At 35.7% G+C, this 23,324-nt stretch overlaps 1 protein-coding gene across 1 annotated transcript; it reads left to right on the top strand.

Annotated features, from left to right (window-relative positions):
- The first annotated feature begins 7,528 nt into the window (after positions 1–7,528).
- Positions 7,529–8,299, top strand: LOC114536754. The gene has a single exon (XM_028558106.1). It carries the CDS (start codon positions 7,529–7,531, stop codon positions 8,297–8,299), a length of 771 nt encoding a protein of 256 aa, XP_028413907.1.
- The last annotated feature ends 15,025 nt before the right edge of the window (positions 8,300–23,324 follow it).

Genomic DNA, 23,324 nt, shown 5'->3' with positions numbered 1-23,324 from the left:
TATATATATATATATATAAATATTTATATATATAATTAAAATATATATATATATTATATATATATATATATATATATATATATATGTATATATATATATTTATGTACTTTTGCTCTCAATTGAGCCATGTGTTCACTTGTAGATATATATGTAAGGTGTATTTGTGCTTGTGCAGAAGAACAAATACACCTATATATATATATACACCCGTTTGCAAAAACGTTGGCCGCAGATAGATGTATAGATAGATACCCGAAATCTAATTAGAATTGCATATGTTGTGTAATATGATTGAAATCCCATGCAAATGTATTCATATGCAATTCTAATTAGACTTCGAGTATCTATTATACATTAATGCACATGGACATATATACATATACATATATATATTATATATATATATATATATATATATATATATATATATATATATATATATATATATATATATATATATATATATATATATATATATATATATATATAATAATATATATAATATATATATATATATATATATATATATATGTATATATATATATATATATGTATATATATGTATATATATATATATATATGTATATATATATATATTTATGTACTTTTGCTCTCAATTGAGCCATGTGTTCACTTGTGGATATATATGTAAGGTGTATTTGTGCTTGTGCAGAAGAACAAATACACCTACATATAATATATTATATTTATTTATATATATATATATATATATATATATATATATATATATATATATATATACACCCGTTTGCAAAAACGTTGGCCGCAGATAGATATATAGATAGATACCAGAAATCTAATTAGAATTGCATATGATGTGTAACATGAAATATATATATTGTGGAGAACCAGTTTAGTAGGATGAAAAATATTAGCAGAATTAATTTATTAGGTATTTATTAAGTAAAAAAGAAGTTAAATTTAAAATACATTATTATTTAAATGATCTATGGGTTTTCCTTTTATTGCTATCTTGTCCCTTTAACCCAAAATTACTTCAAACCCATTAGCACAGGACGGAATACATAAGATTCCTATTTGCTAGCAAATATCTTTTTTTTCAAATATGACATAAATAAGGATTTAGACTTGGAATTAATGCCAAAATCAAACGAATTAGTTTGGAAATAATTGCACGACTTAATTCTTTTTATTGCTTATTAATTATATATGTCTTCTGTAAATAACATGGGACTAAAATGTAAATGTTTCTCATAGCAATTTCAGTGGCAAATAGTACAATTTAAGTTACTGAAGTTTATAATAATTTAACTTCAGCAATTCTTTTTGCTTTCTGTATGTTGATTGGCCATAATTTTGAATGCAGCATTTGCCCTTCATTTAGGGAAAAACAATACTGGATAACACTTATTGCGTACTTAATAGTGCGCTTCAATAATTTCAATAACAGCAATGACAAAATGCCATTGGGCGTAATGGAAGTTTATTGAAACAAAGATTTAATTTATTTCATCTTTTAACGTTCAAATGTGAGAGTCAAATAACAATAGCATGTAGGGAAGAATCATTAGTGCGATATGAATAGCATCAGGATTACATACTAGTGTTAGGCAGGTGTAAAGATGGCGAGGAATAGCGTTCCGTCAGATATCCTGATACGGAGGAGCCATGCATAGGCTATAGAGGAATCGGTCGCTGAAGTCAACTGACAAACAAAATTTTTTTATGTAAGCCCACCTCCTCTCCATCTCTGCATGCTATAGTTATCATAGATGGCGCAATTTGTGCCCTCACCTTACTGGGCAAAACAATTCTGACGCATATGAACAATTGATATATATTAATCCATGAAAATAACTTATTTTCCCGCAGATTTTAATAAAATTAGTAAAAATTTGGAAGCATGTAAATTTTTCTCCCATAAAGAAAACGCGTAAGAGGAAAGCAGCCTTTAGTGCATGAATAACAATGGTGAAAGCAGAGGTATATACGTGCGTAAAATAGGGTTGTCATCTCGTCTATAGTTATAGCAAGCAACGTTTTCACACGGCAGCGAAGTGAAAATTTGATTTTGATGTTATGGCTGAAACAAGACGAAAAAAGATCGTTTAATTGTTATTTCTCTGATAGTTTAGAAACGCATCAAAATTAACATAATGGTTTTATAGGTTTTATAGTACCAGATAGCAATTATAAGTGCTGCATCGAAGTCCAGTTTTACACAATAGCGGTTTGGGAAACTCAAAGCGAACTGAATTTGATACGGCAATGGAAGATGTTATAGGCCAGTTTGAAAGTCAAGAAGAAACTGCTTGTATAAAGGTTTAAAGAAGCCAAGGATGCTGCATGCTCGAAACATGCTACGGAAGCTGAAGAGATAAGATGAACGGCTATATAAAGACATTTCGAGAAACCAAAAAACGTGCAGAGGGGGCAATCGGAGAAGACGCAAATGGCAGTTTGTCATTAGCCACGCCACGCTCAGCTAAAAAGCGTAGAAGCAGTGTGGTGGATTACTTGCTCAAAACAACCGAGTATAGCAACGAAATTAAAAAACAAGAGCTGGAAATGAAACGAACGCAGATCGAGATTCGCAGGGAAGAATTAGAGCACAGAAGAAAAGGGATGAAAGTATGCTCTAGGCATTAATAGCATTGGTTAAAAAAGACTGAACATAAAAGGAGCATAAAAAATTATATTATCCTCGAGCCGGTGCGGAGCACCGTGCGAGGGTACTAATTCCGCCCGGAGATTAGGAATTACACCCGGGACCCGGGAGAACATAGCGGAATCCAAAGTTGCCCAAATGTCATGGACGTTCAATGGTCATTGTACTTGTGCGCATGCGCGAAATGCGAACGAGTGTAGACTGGTAATCAGCAACTTCCTGATTGGCTAAGACGAAACGTTTGTGTTTCAGTGAAAACGTCAGCAATTTAACTGTCATTTTGCAAACTATTTTTTAAAAAAATGTTTCGAAAACAAAATATGAAATGTGGAATCAAATAACATATAAAACACTGGAAAGAGTTTAAAATATTATCAGAACTGGAGGAATTAGCAGTGAAAAGGAACAACTCGATTATAATCCTTGAAATGGTAGGAGTCTATTTTGTTTATTTCGAGGTTTATTTCGTGTTTGCTGTACGAATACATTTTATGACCTTGGTACAGTATGTCGTTTTGCTCGGTTTTGCGAAGACGTGACCGACTATACATCATCGTTTTAACTTCCAAAAGAGTCCTTAAAAGTGTAATTCGGTGTTTTAATATCACAAATATCACTTTAAAGGTTTATATATAGTCGACTGTAATCACTGCATGAATTTAACAATCGAAAAACAACATTCGACGTCCACTGCTTGGTTATTTATATTTTTTGGCCTGTTTTGATGTTTTGAAGGTTTAGCTATAATGAAGTATTAACTCTCACTTAAACTGTGAAAGTCTATAACTTAATGCAACGGAAAACAGCAGGAAAACGGGTGATTTCACTTCACCTTTACGACTGTCTTTGTTTCCGAAATATTTGAAACATTAGCTATCGGCTTTACATTTAGGACATTTCATAGTATTGAAGGTTAGGTCTGGCTAGCTCAGGAAATATTTTGCTTCGTTTGAAATGGCGAGGGGTTGTTGCATGCATGTATTTCTAGTAAGCAGGCTATTCATTGATTGGACAGACTAGATCGAGTCTGTAATTCTTACATTTGTTCTCTTATTCTTTTGTGTATCCAGGCATATTTTTGGATTTAAAATTTTCGGTCTTTCATGTATATATATCCAGTTTTTCATATATATTCACACTAACGAATTATTTGTATGTTCACCAAACGAAATAGATAATTGTTATGACTGAAATTTTCATATTAATTTTTACAAGAAATCTGACTCAACACTATTTATAGTCACTTAATTAAACAAGACGCCGTTCTGGCGTTAACTCCGGCGCACGTGCCAGTCTTCAATATAGAGCTTCTGAACATAAACAATACAGTTCGCGTATTGTTTCGCATAAATATTCGCCCCATTTCCTGTCAATATTTATTCCTTTAGAAAAATGTTTCTTTCTTAGGTTTTCTAGTAAATAGAGCACTTCGTACAGAATATACGGGTAAAACTGCATTATTGGTGCTAGGCATATGTAGCTAACGATATACGTGAATATGGCTGAGTTTGGAATCATGTACTCTGGGAATCAGTTTGTACTGAAATTCAATAGGATTGGTCTGGCCGTTTTTACCCTTGAAAGGAAAGTGCGGTTTGATTGAAAAATGGCATAGAATGGCATACAAGGCTTTCATAGCATACAAGGTTTTCATGGCATAAAAGGCTTTCTTGATTCATGTGATCGTTGTCTGTAAACCTGTCTTAGTGTAGGTTTACCATGATCAGTGTGTGCTGGTGTATGCAGGGTGAGCATATTAAACAAGACAAGTCAAGAATCCAGCATTATGATTACCTGTACGTATTTTCTGGAACAACAAACGTCTAGATTTCCTGCGCTATCGGCCATGCACAGCGACTCGTGTACGTGTTATTTTATATGACGTGTATCGTGCCTGCAGTTTCCTGCTTTTAGTTCGCACGACCCGAGTTCGAATCCCGGCGACAACAAACTTTTTCGATTTTTTTGTTTCAAGGGTATTGGCAATAAATTTTTTTATTTTTGCTATCAGTTAAATTTGACCTCCTGATTACGAATATGTTATTATTTTTTACCCAAACTGTTTTGTTCTCGAGTTATTTCATGGTAAATATTCGGTTTGGCCGCCATCTTGGACGGATTTTCAAAAAAATTATCTTTTGGTAACTTGATCCTTGTGACGTCAGGTGAGAGATCAACAACAACAAATATATTTTATAGGCGCATCTAGCGATGTCGCAGTTCTTTCAAGAGATTTCGCGCTTCTCAATTACTTGAATGTAAAATAACCATTATAAACAAATAGAAGAGGTATTGCCCTATCAATTTGAAACCAAATCAGGTTGAAAAGCCAAGCAATGCATTGCGTAGAGTGACTCATAGATGAGAGTCAATCGTCTGATGAGGAGTCGACCATGCGTTTTAGGCTAAAAATGCTTGGTGTCTGGAGAGTCTGAAGGCTATTAAATCGTTATGTTGGCCTGAAAAAGCGTTGGAATACGACAAGAACGATGAGGCTTGATGAGCTAAATGTCCGTAAACCGCATTCATGGTTATTGGTTCCCGCGATAGACTTGCAACATTTCATGATCATGAAATGAACGTTATTGCATGTTCGCAAATGAAAGAGTTATTCACAAGATCAAAATCTATAAATCTATAAATGTTATTTACAAGATAAAAATGGTCTTACAGTTGACGTAAGCTTGAGTTGGAGGTCATATTGATGAAATTTCTAAACATTTTTACTGGTAATATCATGAGTTAGTGCTCTGACTAACGGATGTCATGTTTACATAGGGTCAGTATCCAATTGTATAACTTGATTCGTAGCGCAATTTTAGTAGTCTGAATTTCTTATACTGAAAAGATGCTGTGTATGCTGACCCTATATTAACCTTAACAAGATGCACAAACATACTTATAGATATACTAGTAGGATACCAAAAGGACAAATTTGTTTTTGTGTTGCGCAGTAATAAGCGGCAACATGAACAAGTCCTATCGAGGCCAATGTGGCCAGTATATAGCTGGTATGAGTGATATGTTATTTATTCCTTGATGATGTCGGTTAAATTCTCGACTTCAATTCGACACAAGCGAAATAAATAGGCATTTAGTGAATAATGAGTAAATGTACATCCTTTTCCTGATCGTCGTGTACGGTCACTACGTTGTACTTCGAGATCAGTATAAAAATTCTCCAAGTACAAATTAGACGAGCAGGCGTAAATTAATTGGCATAGTACTGAGCTATAATGATAATCAGCGCTTTTACGACGGCGAAATAAACGCGTTTATATTTAAATGTACAATTAAAGCGCACAGTAGGGTAGTAGCGCTCAGTTTTTATCCAATTGGAAGGAAAAAAATGGTTTATCTGTTGTTTCTGGTCAAACTCATCTTAGAACGTGCTTGCACGCATACTATTGTAAAACTGCTTCCCCTGCACCTGACGTAACAAATTTATTTTCACATAAATTAGCATATGGGTTTTTTTTCAAGATGGCGGATGACTGTCAAATGCTTTCGCATATATCTAAGCAACTAAACGCAATGGACAAGTAGAAATAGGAAATTAAGTATTCCGTTGATATGCTTAATTGATATATCAAGAATAAAAAAATTTATTGCCAATACCCTTTCAGTAAAATATTTCTTTTGTGGAGGTTACTAGGCTTAGATTACTATTTGAAGTGTGTTTAGCACGAAAATGTTTCGATACGAAATCAAACGAGTTCAAAATACGAGTATCTTAGTTGGCCTGCGCGGCCAGGTAGACCGGGTCGAAAACGTAAAAAAAAACAAAAAAAAAACACCGACGGCAATTTAAGACTGCGTTCGCGCAGTGCGCGACGCAGTAAATATATATACATACAACTCACACAATCACGGTTAATGGAGTGGGCTGGTTTGGCTAGTTGTATCACGTGACTAAACATGTTATTCAACCTTGTGTTGATAGGTCACGTGATGCGTTCCCTGCATCAAATTTCAATTTACCGTGTTTGCATTCAACTGGCCTATTCCGGACACGCACGTCATATACCTCGAGAGAAAGCGTCGCATATGGGGAATCGAAGACTGCAAAGTATTGCTAAGGTTCGTAGAAAGTTCTGAGCTTTGTGAAGGCTTACCGCAAGACGAAGTTACAAACTCCGTTGTGGTCGACCCGACATCTGAAGTTGATTTGTCTGGATTTCCTGAGTCTACAGTTCTTCGACATTCCATTCCGAAATGCATTTTGGAGAGCAATTTTCAAGCATGTGTGTCTTTCCGGTCCCCTCGATGTGAAGTTGTCATTGCAACTGGTAGCCCCAAAGACCAACCTTGCAATCCCTGTGCCAAAGCTCTTTCTACTCTTGAGAAAGATGCTAAAAGAAAAAAGAAAACAACATTTGCCCCAGCAAAGAGTAAAGCTCCACTTGCATCATGCAGTTCTGAAAAGTTGGTAGCAACAGTGAAAGCATCAAGGCTGGAATGCAAACAGTTAGAAGGCAGGATAAAGGAACTGGAAGCAAAAATAAAGGATGATGGTGTTGGAATCAGTGGCTCATTGGAGAATGACATTTTGAAGATCACGGGTGGTCAAAATCTTGAAGCCACACCACATATGAAATTCTTTTGGGAACAGCAAATGAAACTGTTACAAAGTGAGAAATTTGGACGGCGTTATCACCCTCAAATCATTCGATTTGCCTTCTCCTTGCATGGAAAGTCTCCAGCAGCTTACCGTGGGCTCAGAGATAGTGGTGCTCTCATTTTGCCATCTGAACGTGTCTTACGAGACTATAAAAATTACTTTAAACCTAAGGCAGGCTTAAACATTGAAAACATAGATAATCTTCAAGAGAAAGCATTATCACTCTCCGGGATTCAGCGCTATGTGGTTATATAGTGATGGACGAGATGAAAATTCAGTCCAACCTTGCATTTGACAAACATTCTGGGGACTTAATTGGTTTTGTGGATCTTGGTGATCCTATGACTAATTATGCTAGTCTTGGTGATGAGGATATTATTGCTACCCATGCCTTGGCATTTCTGGTGAGAGGAATGTGCAGTGACCTCAAGCATGTCATTGCATACTATTTTACTGAAAATGTTACCTCTTACCAGTTAATGCCTCTCTTCTGGAAAGTTGTTGGTGTCCTAGAATTGTCTCTGAACCTATGGGTCTGTGCTGCAGTGAATGATGGAGCGTCACCAAATCGCACGTTCATCGACCTTCATGCCAAGTATGTAAGTGATTTGCAACTTGATGTGGTTCACAATGTGCACAATATCTTTGCTACACATCTGTTCATCTACTTCTTTGCTGATGCGTGTCACCTCATTAAAACTGCTCGGAATTGTCTGTACAATTCGGGATCCGGTTCACAGAGTCGATTTATGTGGAATGATGGTCGTCACCTTCTGTTTAGACACATTGCAGATATGTTCTACAGTGATCAAGAGTTTGCTTTGCACACCTTGCCAAAACTATCTCTTGATCACATCGTACTTACGTCATACAGCAAAATGAAGGTAAAGTTGGCAACCCAAGTCCTGAGTCGCTCGGTTGCAATTGCATTAGAGGAAAGTGGGAAGGAAGATGTAACAGGTACAGCCCAATTTTGTAGGATGATGAATGATTTCTTTGACTGTACAAATGTAAGGTTTTTGACTTAACATGTCAGGAAAAGAAATCATCTCATCAAACCCTATAAAACACAAGATGATGAAAGATTTACATGGTTGAAAATGTCTTCCTGCAATATCTGAATGATTGGAGAGAGAGCACCTCGCAGAGAGAGGGGAATTATTCTGCAGATGACAGAGGAAAGATGTTTCTTTCCACTCAGACCTATAAAGGCTTGAAAATTTCTGTTTACTCCCATATTGAGGCCATTCAGTTTTTGCTTGCGGAAGGGTTTCAATATGTCCTCAGCGAAAGGTTCATGCAGGATGTTCTAGAGGACTACTTTGGACATCAAAGAGCTAAAGGAGGACATTCTGACAATCCCACAGCCCAGCAGTTTAGTTACATTGACCTGACCATCGCCGCACAGGGAGATATTGCACCTGTTATCAGAGGAAACGTTGGTGGTAGGTATGGAAAGAAGAAGTGGTTTCAGGTTAGTGATGAACCTGTGAAGAAAAGAAAGAAGCCAAAAAAGTGACATGACTGAACTAATAGTGGTATAAATTTAACAATGTAGGGCTATTGGAACAAAAGGAAAGACAAAAGAGTTGAATATTCTCATTTAAGCTCCCAATAGACCTTTTCGGATGGTATGCAAATTAACCAATTTCAAATCAAATGTTCTGAAATGTTATGTTTTATTGATTATTCCATAGTCACAACATATGAAATGGGTTAATTTGCATGTAAGCTGAAATGGTCTAGAGCCAGAAAAGCCTTAGTATGAATCTGTACACACAATCTCATAGTGAGGTTTTTATTTGTATACCTCAATTATGACTCCACCTAACCCGAATGCAATCAAAAGCATTGGTGTAGAAATTTGATGTTTTATTAATTATGGTATATCAAAAAGCAAAAAGACCTTTATTAGGTTATTTTAATATTCACATGTCACATGCATTATTGAAAGGTATAATTACTTTGTACTATTTGGACAGCCTAGGTATGTGATGTCAATTTCTGACTGAAATTCTTTTTTCTGGCTATTATTGGTATAATATCTTTCCTATTGTAAATATAGAATATTCTCAGTCTGTCAAATTGTTCTAATCAGGTTCTCAATCTGTCAAATTGTTGTTTATGTATGACTTTTAAGAGGTTCTATTAATGCTTTTGAGAGTCCAGGGAAATGAGAGTTCAGTGTTATGGGTCAAAATGGAACTTCTTTGCCAAAAAATTATTAAAATTTACATATTGTCATAGGTTAGTATGTCGATTTTTCATTTGGGGGTGTTGTGCTGTTCCATAGCTAGCCCTGTTTGCATGTAGTAACAGCAAGACTTAATAAATAACCCAGTTCAGTATTCAAATTGAAACACCTGAAAACATTAAAAGAAATTTTAATAAAGTATTATATACATGTATGTACATTTTTGGGAAACCATATTCATTTATATTGCTGGATCAGCTGATCTTTTCAAGTTTTTTCTTAATGATTTTTGCCTGATTGATTGATTGATTGATTGATTGATTGATTGATTGATTGATTGATTGATTGATTGATTGATTGATTGATTGATTGATTGATTGATTGATTGATTTATTAAAATTAAAATCACATGGCAGCGGAAACTGAATTGCGTGACTTTTTACAAGGGTTGGTTACACTAGTATAGTAAAGCTGCTACTATTAGTATATTTACAAAGATTCTTGATTACACTACTATATTAAAAAATCCACTGTAATTATAAATCCAAAAAACCTTATATAGGATGATTACTCTAGAATAAAGAGTTCTGTATTATTTTATGTACAAGGTTCTTAATTACACTACTGTATTTAAGGTTCTACTATAATTATGTTAACGAAAGTCCTTATATAGGATAATTACTCTAGTATAAAAAGTTCTGCTTTCATTAGTTACATGTATAAGATTCTTGGTTACGCTACAATTTTAAAAATTCTACCATAAATATATTGACAAAATTCCTTATATAGGACGTTTAAGGTTTCATTAGCCTAAGATGGACATTTCTTATACAACTGGTTATATGCTTTACTACCAGCAATTATGAATGAGTTGGAGAATCGTTTAGTAGTAGTTGTTGGTACTACTAGGGGGTATTGTACCCTCAGGTCATAAGCTTTAGGAACATGACTTTCCTGTAGTAGATGTTTCAATTTATTATCTGGGCTTTCCTTTATGTTTTGGAATAGTCTGTTGGTGAGCGCTTCATGATGATCGTCAATGGTTTGAATATTGGCTAACTCCAGGGCGGTAGAGTACGAAACACCCGGAAAGATACACCTCAACGCTCTCTTCTGGATGCGCTCCAGTTCTTCTCTCAGATATATTGGGAGGGCATGATGGAAGACGGGACAGGCATAATCCAATGTTGAACGTATGCATGCACAATAGTATTGTACTATATCGGCAGTGTTTACTCCAGATCGTTTAAGTTGGATCAAGAAATAAAATTTTTGGAAAGCACTCTTCACTAAATATTCGACATGGTCAATCCACGTAAGGCGCGAGTTGAGCATTAATCCCAAGAGTTTTACACTTGTTACTTTTCTGATTGGTTGACCGTTAATCAATACCGGTGGACAAATTTCTTCTTTATTTTGTCTGCTGTAGCTGATAACAAGTTCTTTTGTTTTGTCCCAGTTTAACTGGAAAAGATTTTTTTTCGACCATTCGTTAACTTCATTAACAGCCAGGTGGGCACAACTCTGATCTTCTTTCTGTATAGTTTTCCGAAACAGTTGAATCGTCAATCGTGCCTTGTTTTCTTTTCTTTGATTTTATGTTTGCTTAGGTAGTCCCTTGCATAGGAAAAAGACCTAACCTTTAAATATAATTTAATTACATTTTCCAAACACAGCTTTTGTGTTTGACTAACTGTGTCAACACCAGCAGAGGGAACAATATTCTCCCATAAGGACTTCACCTTAGATGACTATAATGTTATATTACAGATGGTTTCAACTGGTATCTGTCTCAATGTCATCTTTGATTCACCAACTTGTTGTCCAAATGTTTTTTCAGCTTCTTCCAAAATACCAACTATATTCCCAGATGGATTAACCAATCCACCTCTGGTACGAGAAGCAATAAAACTTGACATGTCACATGATTTCATGCTTTGCAATAATAAGTTCACTTAGTTCAGCTCCTCTTTGTGTTCTCCATTCTTACGTTTACTTGTTTGGAATAGTTTCGACATAACCTGCGACATAGGACAAAGGTCCACGCTCTGCCTGGTGAAGGGATTTAACATCTGGCTGTAAAGCTTGTGATGTTTGAGCTGTTTCCGTACGTTCTGTTCGTCCACGATTTGTGTTGTAAAAACCAACAAGGTAGTCTGGAACGTGAATCATCATAAGGTTTGCAGTCTTGTAGTCATCACTGTTTAACAATTGTGTAGACTGTGGCATCAATCCAAAAAACGATTCGACCAATTGATCTTGGTTCTTCTTTTTGCAAAATTTCGCATACAGCGGGAAAAGTGCATCATAAAAAGCTTGAGGACGAAGCAGCCTTCACATTGTCATTCATTTTGGAGCCATACAATTTCTCACGAAGGATTTGAGACTTTATTGACTCGACAATTGACGCAAGTGTGTCCGGGCAAAAAAGATCTAATTCTGGCGATGTCTGCTTAGCTGTTATTTTTTTGTGCTTTGCATTCATATGTCTTGTTAAGCCGCCTTTTGACACTTTTTCACATTTTGCGCAGGGAAACGATTTCTTGCCATGTATTTCGCTCAAAGCGTCCGTAAACTCGTCCTCTATGTCCTCTCCTTCGGCCTCAGTAATGGCCACAGTTACCTCTAAGTTATATAAGTCATATTCTTGATCTTCTGAATATATTTCGGACTCGCTTTCGCTTGATAGTGCCATTTAATTGCAACCTTTCGATAAAAAGTGGCTTTTTGATCGAAATCTAACACCGATATAAAACAATACCCTCGGGGTTTGCGTGGTTTATATACTGTAATTTGAGCTTCCTGCTCGGTAAAATCTCTTTGGGGGCCACAGTTGAAACAAGATGGTTGTCTATAAACGTTGAAAAAATACTTTAACGGAAAATGGGTTCAAAAATGACTTTAAATTTGTAATGTTGTGTATACCGCTTATTGTTTTTATAGTAAAACGCATTGTGTGATGCAGTGATCGCATCACGTGACCTATTTTTTGTCGGAAATCAACATAATTTGGTATGCATTAAAACACGGAGTCGGAGTTACGGTGTACGGAGTCCCGGAGTACGGAGTCCCGGAGTGAAGTGTCCAAAACTTTAAAACACGGAGTGGTAAAAACACGGAGTCAACGTAAAAACACGGAGTCCACGTAAAAACACGGAGTTCACGTAAAAACACGGTTTTTACTCAATATTTTTATTTTATATGTGGTTGCAGGTATTCAGATCCTGTGGAGATAGATGGCTATGCCCTCATTGCAGGGGGGAGGGTGCCTTTTGAAGATGAAATTATTGGCAATGTGGCAATGATGAAGATTGATGATTGGTAACATTTTATATGATTTCGTTATATGTATTGTAGAATATGTGGTGATTTTGTGAGATAGTTCGAATGTGGTATTCAATCCCACGTGTATTCCCGTTAGTGAAATTATATAAAGCGCGGCATGGGAGCGTGCCGGGGGAAATGATCATCATCATTGCCACATTGCCAATCATCTCATCTTCAAAAGGCGTCCTCCAACACCCCTGCAATAAGGGCATAGCTATCTCCACAGGGTCTGAATACCTGCAACCACATATAGAATAAAAATATTGAGTAAAAACCGTGTTTTTACGTGGACTCCGTGTTTTTACGTGGACTCCGTGTTTTTACGTCCACTCCGTGTTTTTACGTCGACTCCGTGTTTTTACCACTCCGTGTTTTAAAGTTTTAGACACTTCACTCCGGGACTCCGTACTCCGGGACTCCGTGCTCCGGAACTCCGACTCCGTGTTTTCATGCATACCACATAATTTCATAGGGCCTTTGAAGTTTGCCGACTAGCCAAACCATCCCACTCCATTAACCGTGACACAATCAAGGGACAAGTTAAATATTTCGCATAACTATAGCCTTCACATCAGTAACAAAGCCTGGAGGAATAGCAGAGTCCTTAGATATATTCATCTGTGCAAGGGCAGTCTCATGGCACAATACAAATGAGTGTGACATGCAATGTCCAAAGCCACTTAATAGAAAAATTACTGAGGCTGAACCTGTCAGTTGTCTAAGTGTCATGGCAAGTGCTATGCTCTTGGGTGTAGGATTCCTTCTCCCAGATGCTAAATTTACAAGGTCTTGTACAATTGATGTTAGTTTGACACTGTTCTTGCCCTTAATTGGCACGTACTCACTTAAAGTTGGCTCTGAAGAGAATCCACAAATCCAAGCCAATACATTAAAAAGTTCAGTTTTAGAAGTTACAGTTTTAGAGCTTTCTTCTTTTCGCTGTTGTCTACGGATCTTTTCTTCATCACAAAATTTCTTCCAGTATTTCATATGATGGTACCATTCTAAGTAAATACTGTCAGAGTTCTTCTCCATGTATGAATTGACAGATCCGTCATCGATGCTCGCGTACGATTTCTTAGCTATTTCAGCTCGTTGACATTTAAGTTTGGCCCATTTAGACCTACACTTAAGAAAATTCTTAAGCCTTTGGCGTGTAACTTTGCAAACTTGCTCCGTAACGCCATCAAAATGAATAAAACATGAGGATATTCGAGTTTTATAAATATTTTCAGCCATTATTGTTTTGCATAACTAAGCGTGTTTCCACTTCGAAGCATGTTCGTACTTATGCGCGTGCGCAGTGCGAGTTTCCCTGACAAGCGCATGCGTATTTGCTACTAAAATAATGGCGGTTCGAATATTTCGAAGGCACGAAATTAGCAAACTTTGGAGGAATTGTTCTCCCAATTGTGCACCTCTTTCGCTTGGGGAACAACGGATTTTGATAAAGTAAATTTTTATCTATTGATTCATGTGAAAATTATGTAGTTCCACGAGGGGTGCAACGGAATCCGTTTTCTAAGCATCTTTTGGATGCTCATCCCACGGCCTATATTACACCCGTCGGAGATTGACGTCAGATTTATAAATATTAGAAAGAATGTATTATTACAACGAAGCCGAGTTTAGTATTCGCTCATAGCCAACGAGGCTGAGTTATCTTATTGTTTTATTGTAAATTATAGCATTTAATAAGCAGCAGAATTTTGATATACTGTAAATAACCTTGTATGTCGGCGTATATAGACAATCAAATGAATCCACAAGATATCTTCTGGATTGTCTATGATGTCGATTAACAAATACGTCATATATACATATCACCATGGATAATAAAATCAATATTATTGGTTAATAAAATCATTATGATTAAAGTCTTTTAACTATTCATGATATTATTTACATGTGAGCCGCATATATATGGTAGTATATTTTCACATGTGAAGCACGTGTGATCACATATGAACCATATGTGTTGACAGATATTCCCCATGTAACTACATGCGCATCACATGTGGTTCACATGTGTATCCCATGTAATCACATGCGCATCACATGTGGTTCAAATGTAGACTTCAAATAACCACGTATATTCACATGTGAATCACATATGATCACATGTGAACCACATGTGATCACATGTATCCACATGTGAATCACATGGGAAACACATATGGTTTACATGTGTTTTTTTTCGTACGGGATGGACTTACTTGCTTTGGAAAATTAGGCAGCATGTTGGCAAGTAAACTTTAACTCTAACAAGTGCGAAGTTATTGAGTTGGTCAAAACACGTAGAGACAATCGTGCAAAAAGCGAACAGACCTCTAGGCCTTATAACACGTATTGTGGGTAATAGAAATAAAGACATATTCATTACTTTATAAATCGCTTGTTCGTCCAATTTTGGAATACGCATATCCAGTATGGAATTCCTACTTGGTAAAAAGTGTTAAAGCAGTGGAAGCAGTACAAAGAAGAGCGTCATGGATCGCACTATAGTTCAAAAACGGCAAGAGATGCCGTATGAAACAAAGGTGTAAAATCCTAAAATGGAGTGCATTAGAAAGACGACTTTCACTGATGGAAAAATTCAAGACTGTTTTTAACATTAATAACCAAAATTTTGGTGACTGTCTTGAATTTTGCACGAGTCAGAAAACTAGTGCCAATCATCAGTATAAATTAGAAATTATGCTTATTTGGGTAAAATAATCATAATTTATACTGCTTTCTATCGTACAGGTAGGGCTTGGGTTCATGTCTAAGAGCATACGAAATGTGAATTTGTTACCTATCAATTCTGAATTGAATTTTTCATCAGTATCAGCTTTTGTAAAGTATAAAAATATGTTGGAGTATTTGTTTTTCACAACAATAATAGAGGTTCACTAGCTGTTTCACTACACAATTATTAATTAATATCCATGATATATTTAAAAATAATAAGAAATTACGATGTTTATGAATTCATATTTTTACTTTGGTCTTTAGTTACTATTTAAAAAAACATCATCCTGCTCTTTGAATCTGAACTCACTGGAGAATATAAAAACAAATTGTCTGAATCTTATAGCATGCAATATGTTTTTATCACTAATCCTATATTAGTTCCTGTAGAAAAACAATATGGTATACCATAAATAGATGCTACAACTATTTGAAACATGAGTCATTATACAATAAAAATTTAAAAACAAAATTTAAAAACAAACTAACTATTTGAATTAATTATCATTATGATTTAAAGTCTGTCTGTACAAATCACCTTAAAATTTAAATGTTTGTAAGGTTGTTTCGCAGAGTTTGTTAAGTCTGGATTCTTCTTGAATGCGAAATTTTAGACTAGCCAGCTTTTTTAAACTTGATAATCGTTCAAAATTCATTGGATCGATAACACATGATTAAAGGGCCGGATTTTACTCTATTAATTGCTACATATGTTTTTCCAGCATTTCTCTCAGTTTTACCTATATTGATCAATGCCTTAGGCAAAGTTGGGGCTTGGCTTTTATGTATTGTCATTGCCCAGACAAGTTTAAGTGGAAGCTGTTGTCTATCAAGTAGGGTGTCATTTGTAAATGAATTACAGGAAGCTGTTATTGGACATATAGGAACACATGCATATTTGTTATGAGAAATTGATGGCCCTGCATAATCATCAAATTTCACATCAACTGCGACTAGAAAGTCTTGGGGTTGCACAAGAGTTGAATAAATAAATTCTTCAACTATTCCCTTCGCACCATTGCAAAGACCAACATATGTCCAAAGATTCATTGTAATTACACCTGAACCTTTAGCAAGGAAAAGGACCGGCTGTAATCCAGACATTTCATCAAATGGCGCTTTCCGGGCTAAATCACTAGAATGTCTGGCATTAATTTTTACCATAGGCTGATCCAAGAGTTGTAATTGCTGGTAATTAGCAACCTCGTCATTACCAAAAAATAGTCCAGTAGTTTTTCCAAAATCACGTAAATTGGGAAAATTTGAAGGTTGCCTAGATAGAAGCAACTCCCGGTCATTTTCAGAAACGTCTCCTGTGCGTAGCCGACCTAACAACTCTCTAAAATGAGACTGCTCTGAATTTTTTCCCTGGACTCTGGTTTACTGTGAGCTTTACAACATTGTTCAAACATTAAAAAAAGACGTGTAACCTTGTTCTCCGAGAGTGCCATTTGGCTTGTGATGATATAAGGGCTTATCATCCACTGGCGGTAGTTGGCCTGGGTCACCAACCAAAATCATAGACTTGCCATCAAAGAGCTAATAGGTATATCCTGTTGCCTGTTTGCAACGTCTGTCTATCCAACCAAACGTTGTTTGCCCTAGCATTGAGTATTCATCAGTAAGGATATATTGAATGTTTTTTTTTTATTATCTTGCAGTCTGGCCAGCATTTTTCCAGTCAAATGTTTATGAACCAACTGGAGGTTTTAAAAATGAATGAATAATGCACCCACTAATGTTATAGGTAGCTTTACCAGTTGTTGCGGTTAGCACGCAATTAACCTGAAGAAGATTTTTAATTGCATGAATCAAGTAATTAAAGACGGTTTTGTCTTAAGCAGATGTGACATGTAGTTTTAAGACTAATTTTATTGTATTATTTTCTATTATCGCTATTAAAAGGAACGAACTGATATATTTTATTTAAAAAAGGCTCCACGAGGTACATGGCCAGAAAATTCGGATATAATTAACATTCTACTTCCATATGGTGTCAAAATAAAGCTTCGTGAGCTTATAGTAAACTGTCATGTGCACAGTACTAAACGCTATAAATACAGCTTTAGGTGGTCGATTATAATTGCCTTAATTGCTCGTTGCAGAGAAAATTAATCTTAATATTTTGAGGCAGTATTTCAAAATGTTTTATCAGTATTCGTCCTGCATTTTCAAAACAAAGTTTTGGTCATTTATCACGTTGAATACCATATAAAACGAAAACCGTAATAGCGTAGACATAAAATAATAAATAAAATGCACAGCCGACATAAACCTTTACCAGCAAAATATTACTTCAGGATCTTTAATATGACACGAATTACAAGAAACAACCGGGGCAAATTGAAAAGATGCAATGATTTTCTTAAATTTTGCGAAGTCTAAGAATGCGCAATATATTCTATAGTTCTGCAAACGAATAATATTCGAAAAACCTTTTAGTGCCACTAAACATTTGAAATATCGGAAAATTAATTCTACGAATTCAAAACAGTACGTTTCATGCAACTGATGCAAGTTCTACTCAGTAACAACCGTAAAACTCTAGTCTCATCATAGGATAGATTTTCCATGATTTCGGCAACACACGAATATATCGAGCTATGATTTCAGTTTTAAATGTGTTGGTGACAATGGAGCTTGGATCTTTGTTTCCTTGAAAGACCTATAAAGACAACAGCTTTAGTTTTATTAAGACTGATTAATGAACTTCAATGAATTATATGTAATTCTTCTCCATGTGACTAGTATAGTGCCGCATTTGTCCACATGGTTTGAACAACCGTTTAGCACTTAATTAGACCCTGTGGATGGAAATATTCGTTTTATGGTTTAAACACAAAAGCCATGTCCCCCGAACTGCCATACTTAAACTTCACGTGCATGCACGTTATTGCAGGTATTTCCACGTTAACACAGAAACAAATAGTACCTTTAAAATATTGTAAAATTACTATTGAGATAGTTCGATATAATCATCATGACCATCATTATGATGATAAGGTAGATAATTGTACGACCCACTTTTTGCGACATTTGAAATTTCGTTTATTATTTATATGAGGGTGGCCACAGCCAATTATAAATACATGTTTTGTTTATTTGCATTTTGATTACCTTCACAGTGCCTGACTCTTTATAATCAGTCCAAACATTACCATTGTTGCTGTAAGCAATCGAGTAAGAGATCGCCCATATTTGACCGTTATGACAATCTCCTTGAGTTGCAAGCCCTGTTACAGCTGTCTTTTGTCGAAAATCAACTTGTAACCACGAGCCAGCTTTTTCATCTGGGGCTGGTGACCAACAACAAAAACGGTTAGCGTTATTCAATCTTGCGAAGAAAGGGTAAAAAAAACCACTAAGAGTTGATGATGCTGTGTTTTGCGAATCGGATATTTTGCCGCTTTGCATTCCCAATGGCTTAGGGTATATGCATGGAACTAGCAGAAAAAAGCTGTATTTCAAAATATGATTACTAAACTAAATACCATATAATTATATAGGCAGGGGAGCGCCTTGCTTTCTTAAAATAGGCAAAGCCCCATCCAAAATCTTCGAAAAAAAAATTTGTTCTTTGTTTATATCTTTCTTTTCAAACGCGACGGTTTTGACGGTCTTATTTCAACATTCTGGAAAAAAAATCCCGTAACGCCGTAACTCGCGCAGAGAAATGTTGATAGGATTGCACCACGCTCTTGATGCATGCCGGGATAGCGTCGCTTCGCAGATCACACGACGCACGTTGTTGTTTGTTATTTTGTAAAGTATAAATCGACAAGTATTTTGAATTTATATTAAATTATGAACCATTTTTTTACTTTCACAGAAGACTGAAAAGAGACAAACTCTAATCATGCTAAATTTGCCTATTACATGAAGTCTTTCATCAATCAGCTTTTAGTCGCACACGGGCCTCGCCTCTTTTGGCTTTCCCTTCGTGAAACACCAAACTCCCAATTTTTTTTAGTCCCAGATGAGTCAGATTTCGGTCAATGATCTTGTTCTCACGTCAGTCTTTAGTCTTTTATAATATCAATTTGTTATTAAGATTATTCTGGATAAAATGTTAAAGCTATACTTTATGATGTGAAAAGACCTATGTTTTATAATTTTACATTTAAATCTCAGATGGCCCATATATGTCATGTTAGTGGTAGAGAGGTCGGAGGAGCACATTCGTGCGAAACGTGCAAGAACTTTGTCCACATTGCGTGTGGAGTTAATGAGGGTGAAGAAGGGTATGGTCAAAATGGTCAAAAGTTGTTTGCAAAAATGGTAAGTAATGCTGATTGAACAAAATATAAACGTTTATTGATAGATTTTATTGGATCTCAATTCTCAAATACTGAAGACTAAAGGTACAACAGCCGTTTTCGACAGCTTCGAAATCATGTCAAATGTACCCTTTTCCTTACTGACACAAATTTAACTGAAAAAATTTGAAAACTCTTGACAGTTAATAATCATAGTGAATAATTGACAGTGAACAATCGTATAATTATACTATTTTGATGTATATATATATATATATATATATATATATATATATATATATATATATATATATATATATATATGTATATATATATATATATATATATATATATATGTGACCTTCCACGGGAAAACGTACGTTAACGATATTTCGTTGAAACGGCAAAACGAACGGATAACGAACGGGTAGTGAACGATCTGTCATAACGTTTCAACGAACCCAAAAAACGTTTTGACGAATTGAGCTAAAAATGTGAACGTTTAAAGTCGAGAATACGAACGGATAAATAAACGTTCAATCTGAAGCCGTTTGAACGATTTATGTTTATGAACGGTTTTAACGAATTAGTCTTAACGCCTGTTGCGCATATGATTGACGCAAGATATTATTGACTAATAGGAAATATTTTCAAACACCTAACATGTGTTGGCGCAAGTATGCGTGTACATATAAATAGCTATACCTTCATTTGAATGTTTAACTAAATTTATTAGCTAAACTACCTAAATCACATTATTTTATACTTTATATACATATATACATTTGCATTTTGCAGATCAAAATTCGGGTTTATTCGTTAGAAAGCCTTCAGTTATTAGTACAAATTATCATCGTTATGTCAAATTAATCAATGCACCATCTGCAACTATACCCATCAAAATATTCAGCGCGTGTTTATTTGCAACAACGTTACAGATGTTGTAAATCTCTCCACGGACAAACTATATGTATGGGTGGTTAAGGACATATAAACACATAATGCATGCATCCGTTTTATTAACACGGCTCTAAACTGAGAGTAAACGAAGATTGCAATAAATGGCCTGGCTTCGATAATAATATCATAGGCAATGTCATTGGTCACCGTCTCAGTTTTGTTGAGTTTCAGCTACTGGATACATATTTTATGTTAAGCTAAACACAAGAGATTCCATTGTACACTATTGCTTATACTCTTTGACGCGCAAACGACTAAATTAATTAGCGCAAGGTCAAGTTGTTTACAGATGATAACCAGACATTAATTAATAACAGTTATACAGAATATCGCATACGCAAAGTTCGTTTGTATGCGAACCAGCGTAGTAACGTATGCTTGCATGCTGTCAAAACTTATTTGGTATAAATAGCCTACTACATTAAATATCCAAACCATTTATGCACATGAGAATCCCCATTTAAATTTCAGCAATGCATTGCGCGGTAATAGAATATTTAAAATACAAGCTTGGATATTTACCTAGTGCACACAATATGTTCCGTGCGGCAATAGTCTCTAGCTGCGGTCAAGCTTGTCGCGGAATGTCGCCTATACACAGTACTGTTAGTAGCAACTAAGGGCATCATTATACCTTAAGAATATTATGATAATAATCTATTTTTATCGACTGCATGCACCAGCCTGATAAAGTGGCCCAGTCATGACTTTCCTTATATCATAGCTAATGTTTCATTTAGTGTTCATACCTGGTATTAGCCTTTATATATGCACGCGTTAAAACGCCTTGACTTCTCCATAGATGCTAATAGCCAGCAAATATTTGGGACAGTCTTCGCGAAATTATTGTTAAAGATCTTTACCCGCGCGCTCACGCACGCATAAACAGTTGATAGGCGCCATTTCAAATTTGCTCATTTTGCCGCTCTAGCTGGCAGGCTTCAAGGTGCAATGACCATGCATAATTGCAATTTAATATCCGGAATGTAATTTCTCATCAACGGAGCCCAAATCAAAATTAGTGAAAATTTTCCTGTTGCCCAACAGCTGATATGTTGTCCAAGCAAGATAAATTCCAATGCTCCTTTTCTAATGAATTATATATAGCGAAATATATGTAGGAAAATATCTGAAAGGTCAAACTTAAATGTTTGTAAACGTTAGCTTGGCAACTTGCCCTTTGGGCTTGTGTCAGCGCAGTTGTGCGCAAGGAAGGACTGCACGCACTTTAAAACATAGCGCAAAACTCAACCTCACAAAACACGGAGTTTATTTTTGTAATAAACAATGTCACACAATGAACATGCATCATTGATATAGGTTCATTACTTTCATACAGTCTGTATCATTTATACGATTTGAGCCTTTTCCGCGTTCCACGTTTCCGATTCGAGGAGCAAGTCGAGAGAAATCAAATTACAACCAAAATATACATGGGGAGTGAATTGTGCTGAAATGTGCACATATCAATATATATGAAGTATTTTTTTGTGAATTAAGAGTCTAAATAAATATTTACAATGCATGAGTTATATTTATGCCATAAGTTATATTTATGCAATTGCCACCTTTCAACATGCCAGCAACGATGTCGATCGAGCCAGATGGCTTAGATCTGGGGAGACAAAGATACCTTTTTAAGCAAATAAGACGATTTTGAAGCGGGGCACTGAGGATCTTGTTGCTCCGGCTCCAGTTTTAGACTAGATGCACGTACATATTTAAATTGCTATGATATTCATGCAGTGGCGTAACGAACAGAGCCGAGGATGGGGTTTTGAGGTACACTTGGTACTGCGGGTTCCCTTAATTCGCTGTTTGTCATAAATCACGTTTTGCTTATACTATGATGTTTCGTTATCTATCCTGGCCCCCAATAAATGGGGATCTCTTAGTTCTCGTTGTAACCCTACCGAACGCGCGTTAGGTCACTGTATTTATGTCTTCAAATATTAGCTAGGGTATCTCAATTGTTGTATAATTTGTAGCTATGTCAGACTGCATTAAAAACAACGAATTTCAAGCTGAAATGTCCATCCTAGGATGCGGTCCTTAATTTTGAATATATTTTAATCAGTAGCTGCTTCGTACGGAGGCCCAGCTAGATAAGTTTATCAGATGTAAATAAATTAGCTATATAATACACATGGTTTACAAGTACGATATTAATATGTAACACGCAAAATCCCTCAATTCATTTTAAAATCTGGTTTTGTCTGTTTACATACATTTAGAGACTTCCGACAATTATGCAACTTAATTAGCACCTTGCCAGGGCATATTTATTTTGGCTTGAGAGGTTGTTTGTGCGTGCGGTGAAATTTGGCTTATGGAAGCTACAGAAGTATAGTAAAGCACAAATTCTAACCATTTAGTGCATTACCGAAATTCAAAAAACGATAAATTTTTGAAAGAAAGCTTACGACGTAAAATTTGACGCTAATGAAATAATTGCATGCACTGAATGTTAATAGCCTTCATGTCTGCATGACGCTAAGCATCAACCATAACATGAAGCGCACAAAATAGCATTCGATTAGGCTAAAACGATATAACCTCACTATTTCCTTTACAAGTCTTCTA

Source organism: Dendronephthya gigantea, unplaced genomic scaffold (genome assembly GCF_004324835.1).
Source record: "Dendronephthya gigantea isolate DGI-Jeju-01 unplaced genomic scaffold, DenGig_1.0 000144F, whole genome shotgun sequence".
NCBI lineage: Eukaryota > Metazoa > Cnidaria > Anthozoa > Malacalcyonacea > Nephtheidae > Dendronephthya > Dendronephthya gigantea.
This window is presented reverse-complemented; position numbering and strand designations above follow the sequence as displayed.